A 21,232-nucleotide genomic window follows, 5' to 3' on the forward strand; every position below is an offset into this window, starting at 1 on the left:
GACATTTTTTACAATCTTAAATTGAATTAGTTAATGAAATGCCACGAATGATTTTTATTCACGTTATACAGTTTTTATGACAAATTTAGTATTTTTTGCTTAGTGTATTTTCATCAATATTATCATTCTCTTCTGAAAACCACCACAAAGCCTTTTAGCCCACCATCACCCTATGCCACCTGTTCATTTTCCCAGCATCCTTATCACTCCACCGGCATTAGGATCGAAGACCAAATGGACTGTATGCCGTGATAAACAAGGTCTTTTTTTTTTAGGTCGAAATTAGGACACAGGCTTGTGGCCATTCCAACAGCAATCTTTGGTGGATTTCATCACAACTGTTGCTGTTCTTCCCAGGGAAATTGAACTTTTATATTTTGAGTCTTGAAATACTGTAAATCACTATTGGTCACTTAAATAGAAGCTCAGAAATTGACCAAATAATAGTCATAGAATCCCCCCCCCCCAAAAAAAAATTGTGATATATATATATACTGGACTGTCTCAGAAAATTAGAATACACAATATTCTAATTTTCTGAGACAGTCCTGTACATTAATCCACCATTTAAAGCAGGGGTGTCCAAACTTTTTGCAAAGGGGACCAGATTTGGCGTGGTAAAAATGTGGGGGGCCGACCTTGGCTGACGTCCTTTACATAGAACAATATACAGGACTGTCTCAGAAAATTAGAATATTGTGTATTCTAATTTTCTGAGACAGTCCAGTATATATATATATATATATATATATATATATATATTTTTTTTTTTTTTTTTTTTTTTAAATAATCCGTAATGAAAAAACATTCTATCTTCCAAAAACTACCTTGATTTAAGTGAGTAATTTTGGCCAAACTGGAAGTGAGCACGCAGGCATGAGATAATTAAGCGTTTTTAACACTATAAGAATAACAGGCGCCATTTCTTGGTGAATTCATTCGTATTCCCAGGTGAATACAGGGACTGTTTGGCTCAAAGCGAACAGATGCTAAGATAGAACAGCACAAAAGGATGAGCAGCTCACACACTATCATTGAAGTCAGCTTCAAACTTCACCTGTAGTACTCCAAAACTGCATTGATTCCCATCCAGAAGACGGAGAAGTGCCACTATTGTTCATGAGAATTAAAGGCAGATTAGATCTTGGGTCTCCAAATGCTACACTTACCAAAAAAAAAAAAAACATGAATATTTCTATTCATTAACATCGACAGAAGGAGATTCCATTAAGCTCTTCGTTAGTCAACATCAAAAATGGAAATACTTATTAAAAATCAGATCCAGCTGTGTACACTCGTTAAAAGCCGCCGCGACGTACGCCGCTGAACAATTATCGTGGCATGATACCAAGACCAGGGCACAAGAAAGGGGGTTGGGTACTACCACCCCGGACTGTTATGACTTTGCACCTCATGATAATTGCTCAACTCTTGGCAGGGGGCTATGAATAAACATGACGTTTGTAAGTGAGTATTTGAATCTGCCAATTTTAATTTAGATCCATACAGCAATGTCTGCTCCGAATCACCTTTTTTATTCTTGCAATTTCCCCTCACATATTTTCCCATTCTGCCTTTCCCAGTCAGGTTTATTCCCTCTCTCACTCCCTCTTCATTCTTTTTCTACATCTGGAAATCCCATTAATCCTAGCTAGTGGTTTGAACAAAACTTATGGGCTAAGCGATTGATTTGAGTATTGATTCCACTCAGCTGAACAATCATCAAGGTGGTAAATTGGTTTCTTGGAGGATATATATTTTTCACTGCTGGCCCGTGCATATAGGAGTCCCTGCTTGGATTTTCAAACATCCCACTTTGGTGATGTTGGATCAACCACGCCTGAGAAACAAATGCTTTCAGTTTGGGTTTTAATGTCACCTTATTTTAGGTTGTTTTTTTTTAACATGTATCTAAAATGTGAATGAATGCAGAAGCTAAAGGCCGTTTCATTCTAGCGGCAGCCTAGCGTGAAGTGTTCAGTGGCAACCCATTCATTGTGCATGTGGGAGGGGTCATTTTGGATGGAGCAGAAAGTCATGAGTGAGTTTTTTGCCGAGGGGTGGAGCCCAAAATAGAGACTTTTTCTATTTTCACAGCGCCGCGCTTACGTCAACAATACATCCGATAGCAGAGGGGCAGGTGTACTTATATCTGGTCCATCAGGCTGTTTCAGCAGATGGTATGAAGATCACGGCCGACGAAACCTTGATAAATGCGTTTTTTTAAAGTTTCCCGAGCTCTGGCGCACTCGAAAAATTACTCTCATACTTCTCCTTGCTAAGCTAAATGGTACCTTGATGTGCGTTTGTGTGGAAATGTAGTTCATGAACAAAAAAAAAATATTCACCCTCTCACCAAAACTTGTAAAACCCTTTAGATGGCTATTATAATCCCCCCTACTCCTTGAAATGGGAAAAGTCGCTGTTTTCTTGTGCAACAATGAAAAATAAATGCTTTGGTGCTTGGGACTATAGTAAATATACTCGCCGCTTTTCATTTCTTGTCAGCGTCTTTGTCAGGCTACGTGGCTCCTCCCATTTTGCGCTTGCTGTGGATTGATCTTGACACTGGGCTGACGATAGTGTGGAAAGGCCTTAAATCTTTTCGTGTAGGATAAGACACGGACGGAAATTTGAGATAAGACAAGATTAATTGCATATACAGATCCTAATCACTGTAATAACTACATCAGATTGACATACATTTTGTACAGGCTTCCTGACTGAAATCTACAAGTCACAATTCCGCCTAATGAATTCAGTACATTTTTAAAGCTATTTATTGTTCTATAATTGACAGTTTTCAATTGATCTTTACATTTTTGTTGATTATTGTCGTCATAGTCAAGGTGCTGGTGTTCCGAAATGCAGGGTGGGGCAGAGCACCCCAAAACATTGACGCGGTGTGACAATCTTTTTTGAGATCGTCCCGACGGTCTGCCAGCAAACACGCATTTGCTCTTGGGTTGTCTGCGCGTTCTGTGAGATGAATCCTCCATGAAGAATTGAGATTTCATGCCTACAAATTAGCTATGGTGCAGGAACTTAATCCAAGCGATTTTACTGCTCGCTTGAAAAAAAATGCCTCAACAGTGAAAGCGCGTTCCAACTTAATCCACTCCATGATGCTGACTGGAGTTCCTGAAAAATAAACACAGAATAAATAACGCACGTTAAGAACCAAACTTTAAACCCAACCCCCTCAACTACAGTGGGGCAAATAGGTATTTAGTCAACCACTAATTGTGCAAGTTCTCCCACTTGAAAATATTAGAGAGGCCTGTAATTGTCAACATGGGTAAACCTCAACCATGAGAGAGTCTGTGTTGCCCAACGACAGCCCCAAAACATCACTGCTCTAGAGGAGATCTGTATGGAGGAATGGACCAAAGTACCAGCAACAGTGTGTGAAAAGCTTGTGAAGAGTTACAGAAAACATTTGGCCTCTGTTATTGCCAACAAATGGTACATAACAAAGTATTGAGATGAACTTTTGGTATTGACCAAACACTTATTTTCCACCATGATTTGCAAATAAATTCTTTAAAAATCAAACAATGTGATTTTCTGGGTTTTTTTTTTTTTTTTTCCACATTCTGTCTCTCATGGTTGAGGTTTCCCCATGTTGACAACTACAGGCCTCTCTAATATTTTCAGGTGGGAGAACTTGCACAATTAGTGGTTGCCTAAATACTTATTTGCCCCACTGTAGGTCCGTCCCTACCATCCTCAGAGCAACCATCACTTCAGGTCGCCAAATTTAAATAAGCAAGTTGCTCTGCACCACCCTGTACTAAATCAACTTAAATGCTCAAACAAACAAAAAATCATCACTCCTGTTGGGTCTATTATGTTCATGTTAACAATAGTTTTTTTTTTTGTTAACATGAGTATAATGGACCAAACAGTATTTCAACATTTGAAACAAACTGGCTTGATTAATAACTTATTCCCTAGCCATTTCGACTGAGAGGGCAGGGAGTGGATTTGATGTCTGTTGCCATCAATGACAACACTAGAGTTAATGACAGTACTGTGGGAGTTCAACACTTAAAGGTAGTTATCATGTTACTGACACTGTGATTGCAAGCATTTGGTTTATGACAAGAGTTGGATACACCTGTCTAAATTTTCCATCCTTTTCAGATAAGATGTAAGCAACTGAAAAAGAGTTAGAAGCTTTATTGCATGAGTCGAACAAACAGCTATTTGAACTTTGTGTTTTTATGATCTGATTAAATTAAAGAGTGATGAGTTGTAATCAGTAATTGGCAAGCAGCCACTCGTTTACTGTGTCAGCCGCATTTACTGCAAAGATACTGTATAAACTGTAACTTGCCTGCATTAAATACAAAATAAATCGTTTGATTCTGTGTCATTGAGTTCGTTTGATGTGCACGTTCAGGTTCACGTTCAGATCTTGTAAGATCAGGCGCCATGAATGTTCTTACTTTGACAGAGTGAAAGGAAGAGCTTGTCAGGGAAACAGTTTGTGTCACTGCTGCTCCAAAGGTCAGCCAACTGAACCCCAACCCTTGTGCCGCCCTCATGTCTCTCTGTCATCAGTTTCCCTTGTGCAGACGGGTGTCCCCTGCCCCCGTCTAGGCTGCTATCACCCACTGCCATACCCTCTCTTTGATGACCCAGGCTTCTCGTCAGAGAGTTGCTTCCAGGCAGGCAGTGAGGACAACCCTTTGATAAGGACCCTAATACTTGCTAAGAACAACTGACAAGCAGTGGTAGCGGTGGCTGTATTGAGCAGGGTGGTGTTTGAAGATCTTGGGCCTTACATGTACCCATCACTTTACACACGCACATTTACACTAGCTTCCAGGGTCTTTAGATTCAGAAGGCAGAGAGAGGAGAAATAGCGAGTGGCTAAAAGAAACCCCTCCTTTGAAGGACTTCGATGCTCTCTGACTGTTTTAACGAAGTCATTTGAATTTTGATGTCGTCCTTAACTGGATATCCCTCCAAAGTTGTACAGCATATGCTATATATACTGTATATAGAAAGGAGAGAAGATGTGCAGAGATCAGAAACTTGAAACATTGGGCAACAAACAGCCTTTGCTTAACCAAAAATTGTCTGTCTATATGTTTATCTGTTGATCTGTCTGTCTGTCTGTCTGTCCATCTAGCTATCTATCATATACCGATAAGTTTTTTTTTTTTTTTTTTTTTAAATGCCTTCAACACTCATACGTGTACAAGAATACATTCCTTGTCTCGCTACCCACGCTTGCAGCTACTTTTTTTGGCCAGCCTTTAACATTGATCCACATTCCTTATCATTATCGCACTCATTGATACTGATGATTAACACCAGGTTCTCACAAAGTCACAGACTAACTTGTGACACAACAAAGGTACCCAGCAGGATATATTATTTCTATCACATAACTTAGTGCAATGTTTGTTGATGCCTCCCCCCAAAAAAGACATTTTCCTCATTCCTTTTTTTTTTTCCCAATGCGGTCTTTCTGTTTGAGTCTTTCAATTGGGGAGTAATGATTAACATGGCCAGGCATGGGAAGAGGCTTGCTGTTACAAAGGAAGATGTTGTTTTGGTGCACTGTTTGACCTGACCTGGTTCTATAGCTCACCTGGCAGGCCCATGGGAGCCAGCGGCTGCCAATTCAGCAGGTGTAAATGTTTTTGTCTTAATCATTAGAACCAGTGGGATTACTCAGAAACTGTTGACAAGGCAAACAGAAAAAAAAACTGTACCAAAACCTCTTAAAACACACAAAGCAAAGTAGGTAAAATGAATGTGGAAAGACGTTCACATGAGAACATTTTGAAAAGGACTGAAATAAAGAAAATATGGTAGGAAAGTAATCAATATCAATAGACCTCTACAACCTAAGCCTGCACACTAACATCTGCTTGGGATATTTTTGTTGTCTGTGTTTTTACTGGAAATCATGAGCTTTTCTTAATATTCTCAAACAGGTTGATGACCAGATGAAGCTTCTGCAGAACTGCTGGAGTGAACTTCTAATCCTGGACCATGTCTTTAGGCAGGTGGTGCACGCCAAGGAAGGCTCCATTTTATTGGTCACTGGTCAGCAGGTGAGTAATTGAAACCCACACCGCCAAAAAATTGAATTTTTTTTCAACACTGAATTGTTAGTTGCGAGATATTAGATAAAAAGGCCCATTTTTAAATTAAGTGAACAACATGGAACGCAGAGAGATACAAGCAGGCATAATGGGATGACTTGTAAAGTAATGATAAAGTCAGGATAAGGACAGTTTGAAAAGATTGCAGCTACAAGGATGAGAAATTGGTAGTCAGTAGAGTTGCAGGACGACAGTTTCATTTGCATTTTGGTCAATGTTCTGCTGCTATTAGAGGGGATATGCCATGAATGAGTTCATTATCTCCTATTATTCTCTCTCACACCAGAAATGACACCACTACCATGTCACCTTGGACATTCGCAATACAGCAGCAGATAACCCCAATGATGCATACCCAATTATACACACATACACACAATATTTTCTGTAAGGTGCTGATGACAGGTCATTTAAAGTAATCACGTTTGCGCCAAGTACACGCTTAAAGTGTGTTTACTTTTTCTAATATATCTCAAAAACACTCAAAAATGTTAGCAACACTGGATTGAGAGAAAGTTTTTCTGTGTGGGCTTTGCCCATTACAAACAATATGAGTTTTCAATATATTTTTAAAGGTATTGATTTCTACTAAAATGTTGATTCATTTTAAATGTACTGTATAGCATGGTGTAATGTATTGTTTTGTACATTTTAAGCACATTTTCAGTGATCTGTCTTTGCTTCATCTCAGGTGCCCCATTCATTTTTAGAGCTCAAAACAAAGTGAATATGAATGTAATGTCATTCTCAGGGTCGCCAACACAGGGGCGTGTGTTTTCAAAGGAGACTCGTTCTTTTTCCTGTCATAGGTTCAAACATGAAATGGATCTTATTAAAATGCATTCATAGATAAAATGACAAATGGGCTGAGCGGTTGAAAGCTTAAGCAAGGCCTTGCAGCGCCGTAGCCACTTTCCAATGTGATGACGCTGATGTTTTGACAGTACAATACTGCTGGTGTCCATGAAATTTGAAATGAAAAAAAAAAAGAAAAGAAAAAAAAATCCATGACCAGTTGCATCTTATTTGCTTTGAAAGCACTGGTAACACATGCAACCATGCTTCAAACCAGCCTTCCATTTATTGTGGTTCAGGATTTAATTCTGAAGGTTTATTTATATTTACCCAGCATGTCTCTACAAGAGGAATAATAAAGTAGGATTGATTGACTGATATGCAGGTCACTGAGGTTAGTGCTAACTCCGCTATAGTGGCCTTATAGTGTTTTCCCCTCTCTTTGTACTTCAGACCAAGAGGCAATAACCTAAGGCATCACCATCCACAGTCCAATCCTTCAATGAAGTTATTTCATGCACAGTTGATTTTATGTAAATTGATTGACACTTTGGAAAGGGGGCAGCGTCTGCTTCTCACATGAGCCATAATTCTCTCCTTTATGAATGAGGAAGAAGAAAACGACGTACAAATGCAGTTTGGAAAAGAATGGGGGAGTAAAAATGCACATAGGGAATTGAGCATATACACTATTAGAAAATAACTACATCACTGTTCTTTTAGCGATAAGATGACTTGCGTGGTTGTACCCCTGGGGCTTGGCTTTTACAGTCTTAACATACTGTACCATACTGCATTAGTATGAAATTCAGGGATTAAAATAACTCGTACTGCTTCCTAGCGATACAAACTGAAGAGACATAGATACAATGAACATTTTAAGACTGCAATCTGTTTGTTTTTCCACTTTCTACGTCAATAAGTTTAAAATAATGCTATGAAATAAGTATTTGCAAATTGAAGCTTAAAGCGCACACGTCTAGTTTTCAGGCGAGGTGGGCATCAATCAACTTTTTCCTGGAAACACTTCACACTCAATTATGATATCAAATTATCAATAAATATTCTTATAAAAATTATACAGTGTTGTTTTTAGTGAGCAACAGCTAAGGACAAGCTTGAAGTGTCTGCTGTCTGTCTGTCTGTCTGTTCCGTCTGTCCGCCCATGGGGCTGCACAATTTTGACATTAAACATAATTGCGATTTTACTGACAAATATTGTGATTCTGATTTTTTTTTTTTCAATTTATTTTCCATTTAATACTTTTAAATTTAAATTTCTGAATGAAATACATCATTGTCTTTACAAAAGTCTTGCTTAAATTATGTGTACACACGAGACAAGTGACAGTTTTGCTTATCAGTATGTGGGGTGAGACTACTGAAGAAATTTAGTGTGGATTTAAAAGAATGTACGAATATGGGACAATTTAAGACACTGTATAAAGGTATGATTTTCCAAAAATATAAGGTTGAGGGGGATGTGGATAATAACTAGGGAGTTGTGACAATTGTGAGGGGTGGGAAGAAGTTTTACTTCTCACTCCTTTTCGAATACTCATAGTTTGTTTTCTTTTTCTTGTATTTGATTATTGTTACTAATTATTAGTACTTATGTATTGAATATTTGAAACAAACAAACAAATAAACAAACAAACGGTTCATGGCTGCAATATGATGGGTAGTCACTATGGCATGTGGCACAATGCGGCTCTCTACCGTTGATGCTTTAAGCATCACAGACACTCAAGTGGATTATAAGGGTGTATTTTTGTTGCAGTTTTCTTTACAGGCCTGCAACGCAGTGCAAGAGGACGAATGGTGACATTGCATTTAGTCTGAGGCATTTGTCATTTCACTTTCTTCTCTCTTCTGTCTTAAAATAAATCCTGCATTAATAAAACAACAGTTTTACCATTTTTTAAATGAATGTTGAAAACTAAAGAGGCAACTTTGTAGCACTACTGATTTTTTTCCTACATTAATTATCGCAAAAACAAAACACACAAATTAAAACTTTTTTTTTTAACTATTGCAGGTAGACTACGCAGTGATTGCATCCCAGGCTGGAGCCACCCTCAACAATCTATTAAGCCATGCACAAGAGCTGGTGGCTAAATTACGTTCATTGCAAATGGACCAACGGGAGTTTGTCTGCCTGAAATTCCTGGTCCTTTTCAGTCTTGGTGAGTCCAAACGGGTTTATTGGGAGTGTGTGTATGCATGTCTGTGTGTGTGTAGAGGTGAAAATCCTTCACAAGCTTGCATGACTACTATTCAACAATGGGTAATGGGGTTTCAAGTCTTCCTTTGACTATAAATTTATTTGGTTGTTGGACTGAGTTGTGTGTCACAAGCTATTTTTGCTTCCTGTTTCTTACTGTCTCAAATTTTGACATTGATTTCAAATTCATCCTTAAGACTCCTGGATTCAACTTTTGGGATCAGAAGTGAAGATATTGATGTATGGGATAAAGGACTGGGGTGGCAAGTTGGGTGTGACAGTTGGAACTGGAAAAGATGTGAAGAGAACAGGATATGTGATCGAAGTTTGGGAAGTGAAGGCTTATGTTTTAAAAAATGAGGGTTAACTTAGTGGTAGGGGTGTTTGTGTGTGTTGTTGTTCTCCAAGTGGCTATCCACACTCTAAACTAAGGTCAGATATGGCCAAGAGACTATAATCGTGTCTTTTTCCAAACAACATTCTTACAAGTAGCCTCTGAGCCCAACACACACACACCCTAATAGACACAAAGCAATAATGTAAAGTATAATAAACTGCTTGCATTACATCTCAAATTTTTGTGATCTCTGGAATTTTTAATTTTTCTGTTGGTTGCAGAGCGTTGAAAATTATTTGCCATAATTCAGAAAATAGATGTGTATGTGGAGACGGTGACTGTGTGTTTATGTAGGCATGCGTGTGCTTGTGTATACAAGTTAGTTTTGCTCAGTATGTCTTCACGTGGCATAGTGTTTGCTGGGGCTCAGGGTCTAAATAATTTGGCAGAAACATCATCCATAATGAAAGACTGACCTCAGGGATGTGTATAGCCCCCGGCAGTGCCTGTTCTCCAGCATTGCCTGAGTCTCCCACAGAAGAAACCTGACACAGGTGGCATTACATTTGCTGCAGATATCTGTGGCGGAACTAGTGGTGTTTGGACTCGGCAATGCAAAGCCTGGAGATTTAGCATTGATTCACACCACACACAGCTGAGCAGTGGGGTGCGATTGATGGGCTGATCTGAATATATGTGATGGAATGAGAAAGCAAATGCTCAGAGAGCTGTCTTGCACACTGCCAGAAGCACCAATTAATACGGATGTAGCTAAGTGAGGCATGAAAGTAGATTTGTATTGGGTGCTGAGCGTCAAAATGAGCTCTAAAGAGGGCTGAGGTTTATTTTATAAACACTTCTGAAATTAAGTGAAAGTACTAAGATCCGTTTAGTGAAACCCAGTTTCTTAATTAACTGATCGTGATATGAATGTTACATTATCATCATTTAGGGCAATATGGACTTCTAACTTCCTACCCACGACCCATAACCTCCTTCAACACTCCCTATGATCCTAATGAGGATAAAGTGGAACAGATAATGAATGAAACCTTGGATTGTTGTCGCCTTAACACAGGTCAATGCTCTTCTTGTGTGATATATATATATATATATATATATTTTTTTTTGCCAGCTAAATGATAGATTTTTTTTTTTTTTTTCACATTTGGTCACACACATGTTCATGAAAGATAAATTGCCTTCATTCTTCAAATTGACATTGACGTTCTCTTGTGTACATTTGTCAGTAATAGTTGTTCTATTAATCATTACTCTGGCCTGTAATTATCACTAATATGAAATATTCTTACACTTTTTCTGTCCTGTCCTGTACCTTGGTCTGTTCTATTATTTCTAACACTGGCTGGGCAGTCAGTCTTCCCTCGACAATAGAACTCTTAGTTAAGCCAGTTGTCGATAAAGAGAGAGAGATATAGATGTCACTCCAGCTGAGAGAAGACTAGTCCTGACCTGAGTTTGACCGTCTATTTTCTCTCTTTCTATTATTTTCTCTCTGTCTCGCTATATCCATCTCCATCTATGGTGTCCTCGCTATCTGCTGTCACTCTTTCCTTGTCTCTTGTGAAGGCTTTGGCCCTATATCAAGAGGGAGATGATCACTCTACTTGCATTGATCTCTATGTGGGGAACTGTGAGCAATAGCTATGTGTGCGCTAGTATGTGTGGCAGTAAAGTCACGGCCATTAAAGATCGAGAGAGACAGACTACAGCCCAGGTCAGAGTTCAATAAAGAATTACTACTAGTTGTCTGGTGACAGAACCCTGATAATGGATCTTTGATTTTCTTTTAAAAAGGTTTAAGCACTTAATCGAAATACTGCCAAGTTGCTGTTTAATATGATCATTACCTAACAGGTAAGCAAAGAAGTGACATTAGGGCATTAAATTAAAAAAAAAAAAAAGTCTGTCTTGCGATTAGTTCACAAAGATATAAAACATGCTGATTGCTGTGAAAGGTCTGCAGTCTGGTCCTCTGTTGTTTAGTACTTGCGTTATAACAAGAGGTGGAATAGTGGGAGCCCCCCAAAAATGGGCTTGGGAGGGGGACAGGAAAAAAAAAAAACACCACTCATCAATTTTCACAAGTATGGTGTTTGATGTAAATTCTCTCAGCCAGGAACAGACAGCCCTCATATTGGCAAAGCACTTGCAGGCTCAGAGGTCAGAATCTGCTCTGCCAGCAAACGGCTGGGCTCTGCAGGTCAGACCACGTCAGCTCTAATTGGGTGAGACATGCGCTGCCAGTCCTTGTCAGCTGGGAGGAGAACCAGAAGAGCTGTCAGCGCAGTGCTGAGTGCTAAATGCTCCCAGCAGTGAAGCAAGATTTGTGGACACAACGTAGAATTTGCTCCCAAATCGTAGTGTTTAGGACCATAAAAAAAAAAAAAAACTCCCCATAAAAAAGGTGACAGAAATGTAAATTATTGGGATGGAAATAGCGTTATTCCCAAAAAAAAAAATTAAAAAACAAAACAGGCCCCAAATTCAGATAGGCGTCAATAATGGCGTAAAGTTATTTAATCATCATCCAATATAATTTTTTAAATTTACTTTTATTTTTTTTCATTTCTTTACCTACAGCAGTCTTCATCATTTTTGATGGGGACATTGTGACTTTGTTATTGAAACACTGCAGTCTAGAAGACAAATGTGGGAAATATGACTGACCTTGATAAAACAGTGCACTATTTCTATTTCATTTCATATCCACTATCTGTATAGTGAGTACGAGGCAATACACTTAAGTCCCAGTCAGGTGGATTCCAATTAAGCAACAACCGTAGCTAGTCTGAATCAATGTGCTGATCCCTTGTCAGGTTGTTCTTACACCCTAACCCATCCCCCAGACTTCTTACGCATGGCAAATATTCTTTTCCTGAAACGAACTAAATCATTTGAACTTGTAAAGCCATTGATTAACATAAGAAGACGGCAACTATTCGATATCAACTCCCACTGAGCCCAATGTAAGGGCCAAATAATGGAGCATATAAATGGCACAATACTATACAGGTTCATCTTATTTTTATGTTTGGCTAGCTAACACTTGTGTGCTCAGCAGCATAGCGGCATATTTTGACCAGAAGTACTTTCACTGTTTAACAATTTGGTTTGTCCCATTTCACTTCCAAATGCAATGTTATGAATCATAAAGGTAGGAAAAACATTAATTATGACATTTAATTTACATTAATCAATCAAGCTAATAATCAAAAAATATTATTTTCAATGATCAAGCCACACTTGGTGCTAAATAGATTTTGTAGGGTACACCCATAACTACCCCATAGACTTCACTATCAGTTGATGGGACACGAGGCTCGGGGCAGTTCCGTAGGTGCCTATTTTCAAAAACTTAAAATTCAAATATTTTCAAAACCTCGCTAGTCGCTAGTGACCTAAAAACCAAAACAGGCACCTCCTTTAGACATATACAGGGTGACCCAAAAAAAAGTTTACACTCAGTTGACTGCTTGTTTAAAAACCATTGAAACATACAGTATCTAAATAGGTTGTCATGCTTAAGTGATTCATTAAGGTCACTCAATGCAGCTGGTAATCGCTCGTCTCTACAATTCCTGTGCTTCTGCTGAAAATGAAGAAAACTTTAGCTGTAGCTGAATTGCTGCGTGCCGGTCTGACACCTACTGAGATTGCAGCAAATCTGAGAATATCCAGATGTGCAGTCTACAAAGTTAAAAAGAAGCTGAAATATACTGGAACAGCCTCACGAAAACCTGCGTCTGGAAGTGCCCGCTCTGTGCGGACCAAAAAGTTGATTGACAAGGTGATATGTGGCCACCCCAGGGTCCAGATCTCAATCCTCTGGATTATAGCATATGGGCAACTGTGGAGGACAGTGCCTGTAAGAAGCCACAAACTTCTGTGGCAGCCTTGGAGAGGTCCATTGTTAGATCTTGGGAAAAGATGACAGCATCCTACATAAAAAGACCTGTCAAGCGTTCCGCAGGCACCTGGAGGCTGTTGTGACACTTAAGGGAGGACACATTGAAAAATAGAGTGTACTGTACATGTTCTTTACAATAAGGTATAATTTGTGATTAAATTCTAATTCTAAGCTGAATAAACATGGCATTTAAGTTGTATTATGGCAGTGTAAACTTTTTTTTGGGTCACCCTGTATGTGTCTCCATGAGCAGCGGCATGAAAAAAATTCAAAGTCGATCTCTAATAAAATCCTGATTAATTATTTTTTAGACAAGTAAAGCAAAACTTAAAATGGCTATAAAATTCTAAAGTTTTATGCTAGATGCACAAAAATCACCAAGTGCAGAGATAATCACCTATATTTTCAGGATCAATAGCAACATTTAACATATCATATAAGTGTTTGCCCAAAATAGCAACTTTTTTTTTTTTTTTTAATTTAGTGCAAGTTTTCAACAGCTAATAAATCACTCAATTTTCACATCAGAAACTTAATACTTGAGGAAAGCATGCGGAAGCATCTTAATTTTACTTAACAAAAGCAGAATTTGCATTTTTATATATATACAATCACAACATATTTAGTTTGAATTCACGTTACTATTGCCTCAGCACGGAAGCACATCTTGCCGGCTATCTGGCCCTCGTCGTTTTTAGATTGAAATGTTATATAAAATGAAACACGTAAAAGGCTAACTTTTTTTTGTATTGACGCAGAAATGTTACTTTTATGCCAAAAAACAGGCAGTTGGCCAAAAATTACCTGATCATTTGAATGTAAACTTCTGCTACTGTGCATGGACACAACATGGTGGCCATCACAAAACAAAGAGCTTTTTAAATTGAAAATTCTTGTAAATAAATCCATACATTACCGGACTTTCTATAGATATGAAAATAGGACAGTCTAGATTCTTGGTTAAAAGGAAAGAAACGGGTAGTTATCATTCATTTTACGTAAATATTTCGAGCAAAAATTACGCTATTGTATAATCCAATGTGGCGGCCGTCACAAAACAAAGTTTTTTTAAGTTGAAAGTGCATGGATGGGCCTCTTTTATATAATAGATAACTTGAATCCTCGGCCAAATCACTCTTTAGACAATCCTTCCTGCTTGTATGCAGTAAAAAAAAAAAGGGTCCTTTTTCCACCTAAATCCAACGTTTGAACGCAGTGTGTTTTGAGTTTATCACAGTCAAAGCCAACTCAGCTTTGCCTGTGACGGCCCCCAACGGGAAGGCATGGCGCAATGCTAGTGGGAGCTGCCTTGTCAACTGATAAGGAAGTCTATGACTACACAACTGACAAATGACAAAAACAGCATCACTGATATGACTATTTGAATGATAGTGGAAATTGTTCATCAGTATACAGTACATTGATTTGTCAGTTTCATGAATCTTCCATGTTAATCTGAATTGAAAGGAAAGAAAAGCATACCGTCTGCAGCATAGCTGGTTCAAGATGATTCGTGAGTCTGAAAGGTGCATAAATTCTTATTGTCTTGGTATGCATGAGTGTTAGTTATTTGGGCGAGCCATTTGTGATTGTGTGGCCATAAGAAAAAAGAGTCAGTTTGTGGATTGGTGCGTTCACAACAATAATGGAAAATATGGTGGTTGTGATTGCAGTGGGGGGTGCACTATGCTTTAGATTTATGTATAAGGCTAATAAAGTGCCATCTCTGCACAATACATCGCCTTCATCACTCCGCTTTGACTGTCGTGTAAAGTGCTGGGCAAACACATGCTGATTGAAAACTATTGGACTGTCATCTACTTTTCAAACAAATCTTTTTTCCAGCCATCAGCATCCCCGCAGTCTTCATTCTGAGGAAGCAAACCCACAAATAAAAAAGTCCTTCGCCATTCGCTCAAACTTTCTCGCCGACAGATCCAAACTCAACTAATCAAGTTTGAGTGTACAGCCTTTTCTTTGCTCTTGTTCCGTCTCATCAGGAGTAGGCGGAAATATGCCCTAAAGCGATGAACCGAATACTTGCACCTATTTTCTATCAATTTTAGCCTAAGAAACAGAATGCACCTTCCCCTTTGTAGGGAATTCGGTGTAATCAGTCCGCAGAAAAGGCTTTCAGAATTTATGAAGCAATAAAGCTCCGGCTTGCTATTATTACCGACTGCAGGCTGTTGTCATTAAGACCTGTTGTGGTGATTATGTGTAGTTGAGGGGATATAGTCACCCTCAATCTCCTTTTTCTTCCATCTTACCTCTCACCTGGCAAAAGCCTCCGATTTTCAGTGTTCATTTACAGTGTCTTCCCATTTGGAAGCTATGGTCCACTTTATTTAGTTCTTTCATTTTCATCAAATGTGGTTAGTAAAACATTTTATTAGTGTTAAAGAAGCACAGAGAACAAAAAGGTGCCATAATGACAGAAAAAAAGCACCCACAAAACTTCACAGGAGAAAAAGGAAAAAATGGACAAAACTGTTTTCTCACACTCGAATGTCAAATATTAGCTATACAGTGCCTCATAGTATGAAAAGTGCGGTCTTCCATCCATGCTGTTTTGGCATTACTTTGATCATTTTTTTGTTGCAAGTTGTATTAGCTCTTTAAACATTCTTACACAATTAAAAAATTAAATGGGAAAGAATTGTCCATATAGCAATTGTATAGTGTGGTATTTTAATATGGGATAATAAATGTGACTTATGTTTACCACACACAAAAAACACATTTTGTTAATATTAGCATTGTTGTAAAAATACATATTCACCGCTTTCCTGTGTTTAAAAGCAAAAGACTCGTAAAAAACAGCATATATTTTCATTTTCCAATCGATCCCAATGTTTGAAAGTATTCATAATTCCCATCAGTGTTACTTATTTACCAGAAATCCAGTAGTGTAAATAGTGATGCAGTTGCAAAAGTTGTAAAGCAAGTTTTGCAACAGTTGTAATCACCTCGTTACTATTCTGTCACAACCATAACACGTGCTGCTTTTCATATCTCACTATTGTAAAAGCTGTGTAGTAGCAGGAGGATTTGGCACACATTTTAACCTACTGCACCCAAATAGCAATATTCTCTACACATTTACCACAATAACTACTTAAGCACTACAAGTAGACATACGTAAAAGTTTTCAAAACAAGAAAAAAAAACACATATTCCTCCGTCGATGTCCTGGCCCCTATTGCGCGGTGATTTAAAGAGGCCATGTGAAATAGTTGCCCAACATCTCTCCCTTCCATTCTCCCTCTGCCTTATTACAGGCTTGTCAGTTTATTATAAAACATTAGGAAAGCAGAGGGACACTTGCAGTTACTGTCCTATCGATCGGCACGGATAGATTCTGTGATTTAGAGTCCGCCTCGGCTCGTGCCCTCCGTGTTCTCGGTCTCCCATTTGCTTTGGCTATTGATGTTTCAACATTAACAGTTACAAGCTGCTACAGAAAATCAATTCTCAACTTTTATTACCGCCTGGATAACGCTGAGGGCCCCCCTGCCAGCCCATACTTAGGAGCTACGGACGCATCGTCAGGCAGGTCAGGTGTTTTCTAAGTGGTATCGGCAATATCAATCACTTGTTGAACACACTATGGTGGCCCTCCGGGGCCAAAGCGAGTCTTAGAGTACAGCATTGGCAAAGCAAAGTTTTTTTTTTTTTTTTATCCTGCATACTAAATTGCTCATATTGAATCTGTATAAACACTGTAAACACACCTCAACCTGCTACAAACGATTGATCCCCTCAAACATCATCACTGACCAACCTTTCACCTGTTATCTATGTGTATATCTGCAGCTAAGTAGTGTGAATGTAGACGCTGAAGCCTTTCAAACATTTATGAGGAGCTACCGAGCAGCACTACGGGATCTCTTCTGGGACAAACAGCCCCCGGTTCTGTGCTCGCAGTCCCGATCAATGGAAGTCAAGTTTATTTCATCCCTTTCCTCCTCCCCCTCTAGTCATGGAGTGGCCCACCGGTGGGGCTGTATTACACTTACACTGCTTGTTTTTGCGACCATGTGCATGTGTGTTTCCCAATTGCCAAAGCTTCAGGTTATCATTATGAACAGGACTGTCCGCTGTAGCGCTAATCCTAATACATTCTCAGTGGTCACGTCTTGGGTCCCAGCGCTGTGCTGGCTAGGAAACCGCTCCACTCCAATTAACGGCCAAGGGATGCATGGATGGGCCGCGGAGAACTTGCCCAGGCTACGCAGGGCCCTGGGGTGAACAGGCTCACATTAGTAAAAGAAAACAAATTGTGAAAACACAGGTGTTGCAGCATATGTTACCACCCACTATTTCCTGCATATGAATCCTTCATTCACCACATAATATTAATTTAATTGTTTCCCAAGCATTTGAATCATGTGAAGGCACATTACTTAGGCCATGTCTACACCTAACTGGTTTTTTTTTAACCGAGGATCCTGCTCTAATACGTCGGGAAAAAATAATTACGTCCACACCAGCACGTTTGTAGAAGAAAAAAAAAAGTTTCCACAGCCAACCGCATTCATTCATTTTTAAGTACATTCATAACAATGCCCCAAAGATAATTGTCCATAATAACCCCATCCTTCGCATGTGCTCTTCAATATGAAGCACTGCAAATATTTGTAAATAAACGGAAGCGAAAAAGCACCTGTCTAATTTACTCCAAATGTAAACATTGGTCTCATGTGTGACATAGGGACAAAGTTTGTTGCAGTCAGTGATGTTTCTATAGTTAAATTTTCGGTTATCAGCATCCACATGATGGCCTACAAACGCAGAATTCACTTTGTAAGTAGTTTTTAAGAACCCTCGTTTGAATGTGCGTGTGGACAATAGGCCAAACCGTAGAAAAAGTTATTTTTGCCAAATACCCTGCTATGTGTAGACATGGTCTTAGAAACGCATTGGTCTAATGGGAATTTTTTGGTGTAATCTAAAACTTTCTTCTTCCCCGATGGATCAGTAATCTACCAATTACTGATTCCTACTACCTTATTTTCCGCAATATGAGGCGCATCAGGTTATAAGCTAAACCTTCAATGAATGGCCTATTTTAAAACTGTTTTCATACATAGATTGCACTGTGTAAGTACCAGTAGTAATAGTGGTTGGGGACATAGGTACAAAGTTTGTCGCTGTCAGTGATGTTTCCACAGTCAAATCTTCGGTTATCAGTATCCACATGATGGCCCCACAAACGCAGAATTCGCACATCTTCACTTTGGATGTAGTTTTTAAGAACCCTCGTTTGAATGTGCGTGTGGACGATAGGCCAAACCGTAGAAAAAGTTATTTTTGCCAAATACCCTGCTTCGTGTAGACATGGTCTTAGAAACGCATTGGTCTAATGGGAATTTTTTGGTGTAATCTGAAACTTTCTTCTTCACCGATGAATCGGTAATCTACCAATTACTGATTCCTACTACCTTATTTCCTGCAATATGAGGCGCATCGGAGTATAAGCCAAACCTTCAATGAATGGCCTTTTAAAATTGTTTTCATACATAGATTGCACTGTGTAAGTACTAGTAGTAATAGTGGTTGGGGACATATGGACAAAGTTTGTCGCAGTCAGTGATGTTTCCACAGTTGAATCTTCGGTTATCAGTATCCACATCATGGCCCCACAAACGCAGAATTCGCACATCTTCACTTTGGATGTAGTTTTTAAGAACCCTCGTTTGAATGTGCGTGTGGACGATAGGCCAAACTGTAGAAAAAGTTCTTTTTGCCAAATACCCTGCTATGTGTAGACATGGTCTTAGAAACGCATTGGTCTAATGGGAATTTTTTGGTGTAATCTAAAACTCCTCTTCCCCGATGGATCGGTAATCTACCAATTACTGATTCCTACTACCTTATTTTTGACACTATGAGGCGCATCGGAGTATAAACCAAACCTTCAATGAATGGCCTATTTTAAAACTGTTTTCATACATAGATTGCACTATATTATAAGGCGCTGTGTAAGTACCAGAAGTAATAGTGGTTAGGGTTGTGTTACACATCCACTAGATGAAGTTACATTAAAGGGAATGTCATGCCGGGATTAACCAATATTGACTGGATTATAAAGTGCACTGTTGGCTTTTAGGTGCGCCTTATACTGTGGAAAATTCTGTAGTTTAGTTTGTTTTATGGTCTTCAAAATGGTTGGGACATCTATCTAATGAGAAACTAACACAGCTAGAACCGCAGATTGCAGGCTCCTGGCTGGAAATCTAATTTGTCATCAATGGCACTGAAGATTTAATGCTGGAACAGTTTCGCTGTGCAACAGGGTATAGCTTGACGTACACCCCGTGTGTTTTTTTTTAATACTTTGATATTGAAAATTCAGCCTGATATAAAAAGGTGTGTGGATGAAAGATGGACAGAGAGTAAAAAACAGACATTAGAAATGGAGATACACACATACCAAGGCAGAAGCATATTTGGATATGCACTACATGCTATGTATATGACTACAAGTAAAGTTGCAAAGTAGTAGCATTTTTATCTATGAACACAGGGGAAACCCTGAAAGGAAGGGATTCACTAACCAACAGGACAGGACGAGGGAGAACAGGAAAGGACGAAGCGGGGTCAGTGAGCTTTTGTCATTTTTCTTAGTAAAAAAAAAAAAAAAAAAAAGTATTTCGGCTTTCTCTATACGTTTGGAGCAGTGAGATTAACAGATGTAAGTAAAATTGTAATTAAACTAGATGAACCGTCGTGTATATTAATTCATGATTCATTTGCCTTTATCTTTGTGAAAGTCTGACCCGTAAGATTAAAATATATATGTATTATAAATCAGATATTGTTTATTTCATTACTATTTGTGTTTATGAATAAATATATGAGGACTCAGAAGAAAAAAAGGGCAAATCAAATCCCAATTGGTTGATTTATTTTACAAAATCGCTTTGTTTTAATGTTGGTTTGCATTTTTGCTATTAAAATGTTAATTAAAAGTAAAATTATTATCAAAAGTAAAATAAGACATGGCAAAAAAGATTGTATACTACATTTTAAAATATTAGTATTACAATAGTAATAGTAATAGTATTATAATATTAGTATTACAATTGTATTTAAGTGGAGTCTAGAAATACTTACTTTATTTGAGATATTTTATGAAAACAAGTAGCATTTTTAACATTAAGTGAAATCAAAAATTAATAAAGCCAAAGAATAATGCCTCTTTCATTTTCAACAAACATGCTTTTATCAAACATTACTGTTAAAAATGTAAAATTTTGACAAAACTACTTGTCAATTTCATGTTCAAGAGGTCATATTGGCAGCTGTGACCAATAATGTCACTTTTATTATAATTGATTAACTTTTAAGCTCAACTAATCGGCAAACTAAGTTAGCTTTTCCATTTTTATCAGGCCTTCCTTGGTAATGCTGTCATGATTTTCAACCATCTCAAAACTATTGTCTGAAAAGCATTATAAACAAACACATCACTGTTTCTCAATTTACTACGTGGTTGTGTCAAGTGTGTAGTATGACAGCAGGGAAAGAACAACAGCCACGGTCATGCATTTTATCGATCAGCTCTCATGCCTCAACCTCGCACACACACTACATACAGTGCAAAAAGAGCTACACGATTGTAAATACACAGCTTTCACTGGACTAATTTGTTCTCTTTCACAGGCATACTGTATGTTATCCATTCAAAAGCATAAATTCTATGGATCTGTCAAATCATCTTTTTCAATATATAGGTAGGTGGTTGAGCAAAACAAATTATTTCTCATCTGCTGAATTTTAACTTGTTTTGATGGAGCAGGTTCCTAGCGAAAACA

The 21,232-nt window shown here is 38.4% G+C and overlaps 1 protein-coding gene across 3 annotated transcripts in view; it reads left to right on the forward strand.

The window, feature by feature from the left end:
* The window catches only part of nr5a2 (nuclear receptor subfamily 5, group A, member 2), an 83,940-nt gene that overhangs the window by 37,119 nt on the left and 25,589 nt on the right, over positions 1 to 21,232 (forward strand). For all 3 annotated transcript variants that reach the window (XM_057840822.1, XM_057840823.1, XM_057840824.1), the window contains exons 5-6: positions 5,955 to 6,074; positions 8,959 to 9,106. In XM_057840822.1, the coding sequence (XP_057696805.1) occupies positions 5,955 to 6,074; positions 8,959 to 9,106 (268 nt within the window). The remainder of the gene's footprint in view (positions 1 to 5,954; positions 6,075 to 8,958; positions 9,107 to 21,232) is intronic.

The sequence above is a fragment of the Corythoichthys intestinalis genome, chromosome 7 (genome assembly GCF_030265065.1).
Source record: "Corythoichthys intestinalis isolate RoL2023-P3 chromosome 7, ASM3026506v1, whole genome shotgun sequence".
Lineage (NCBI taxonomy): Eukaryota > Metazoa > Chordata > Actinopteri > Syngnathiformes > Syngnathidae > Corythoichthys > Corythoichthys intestinalis.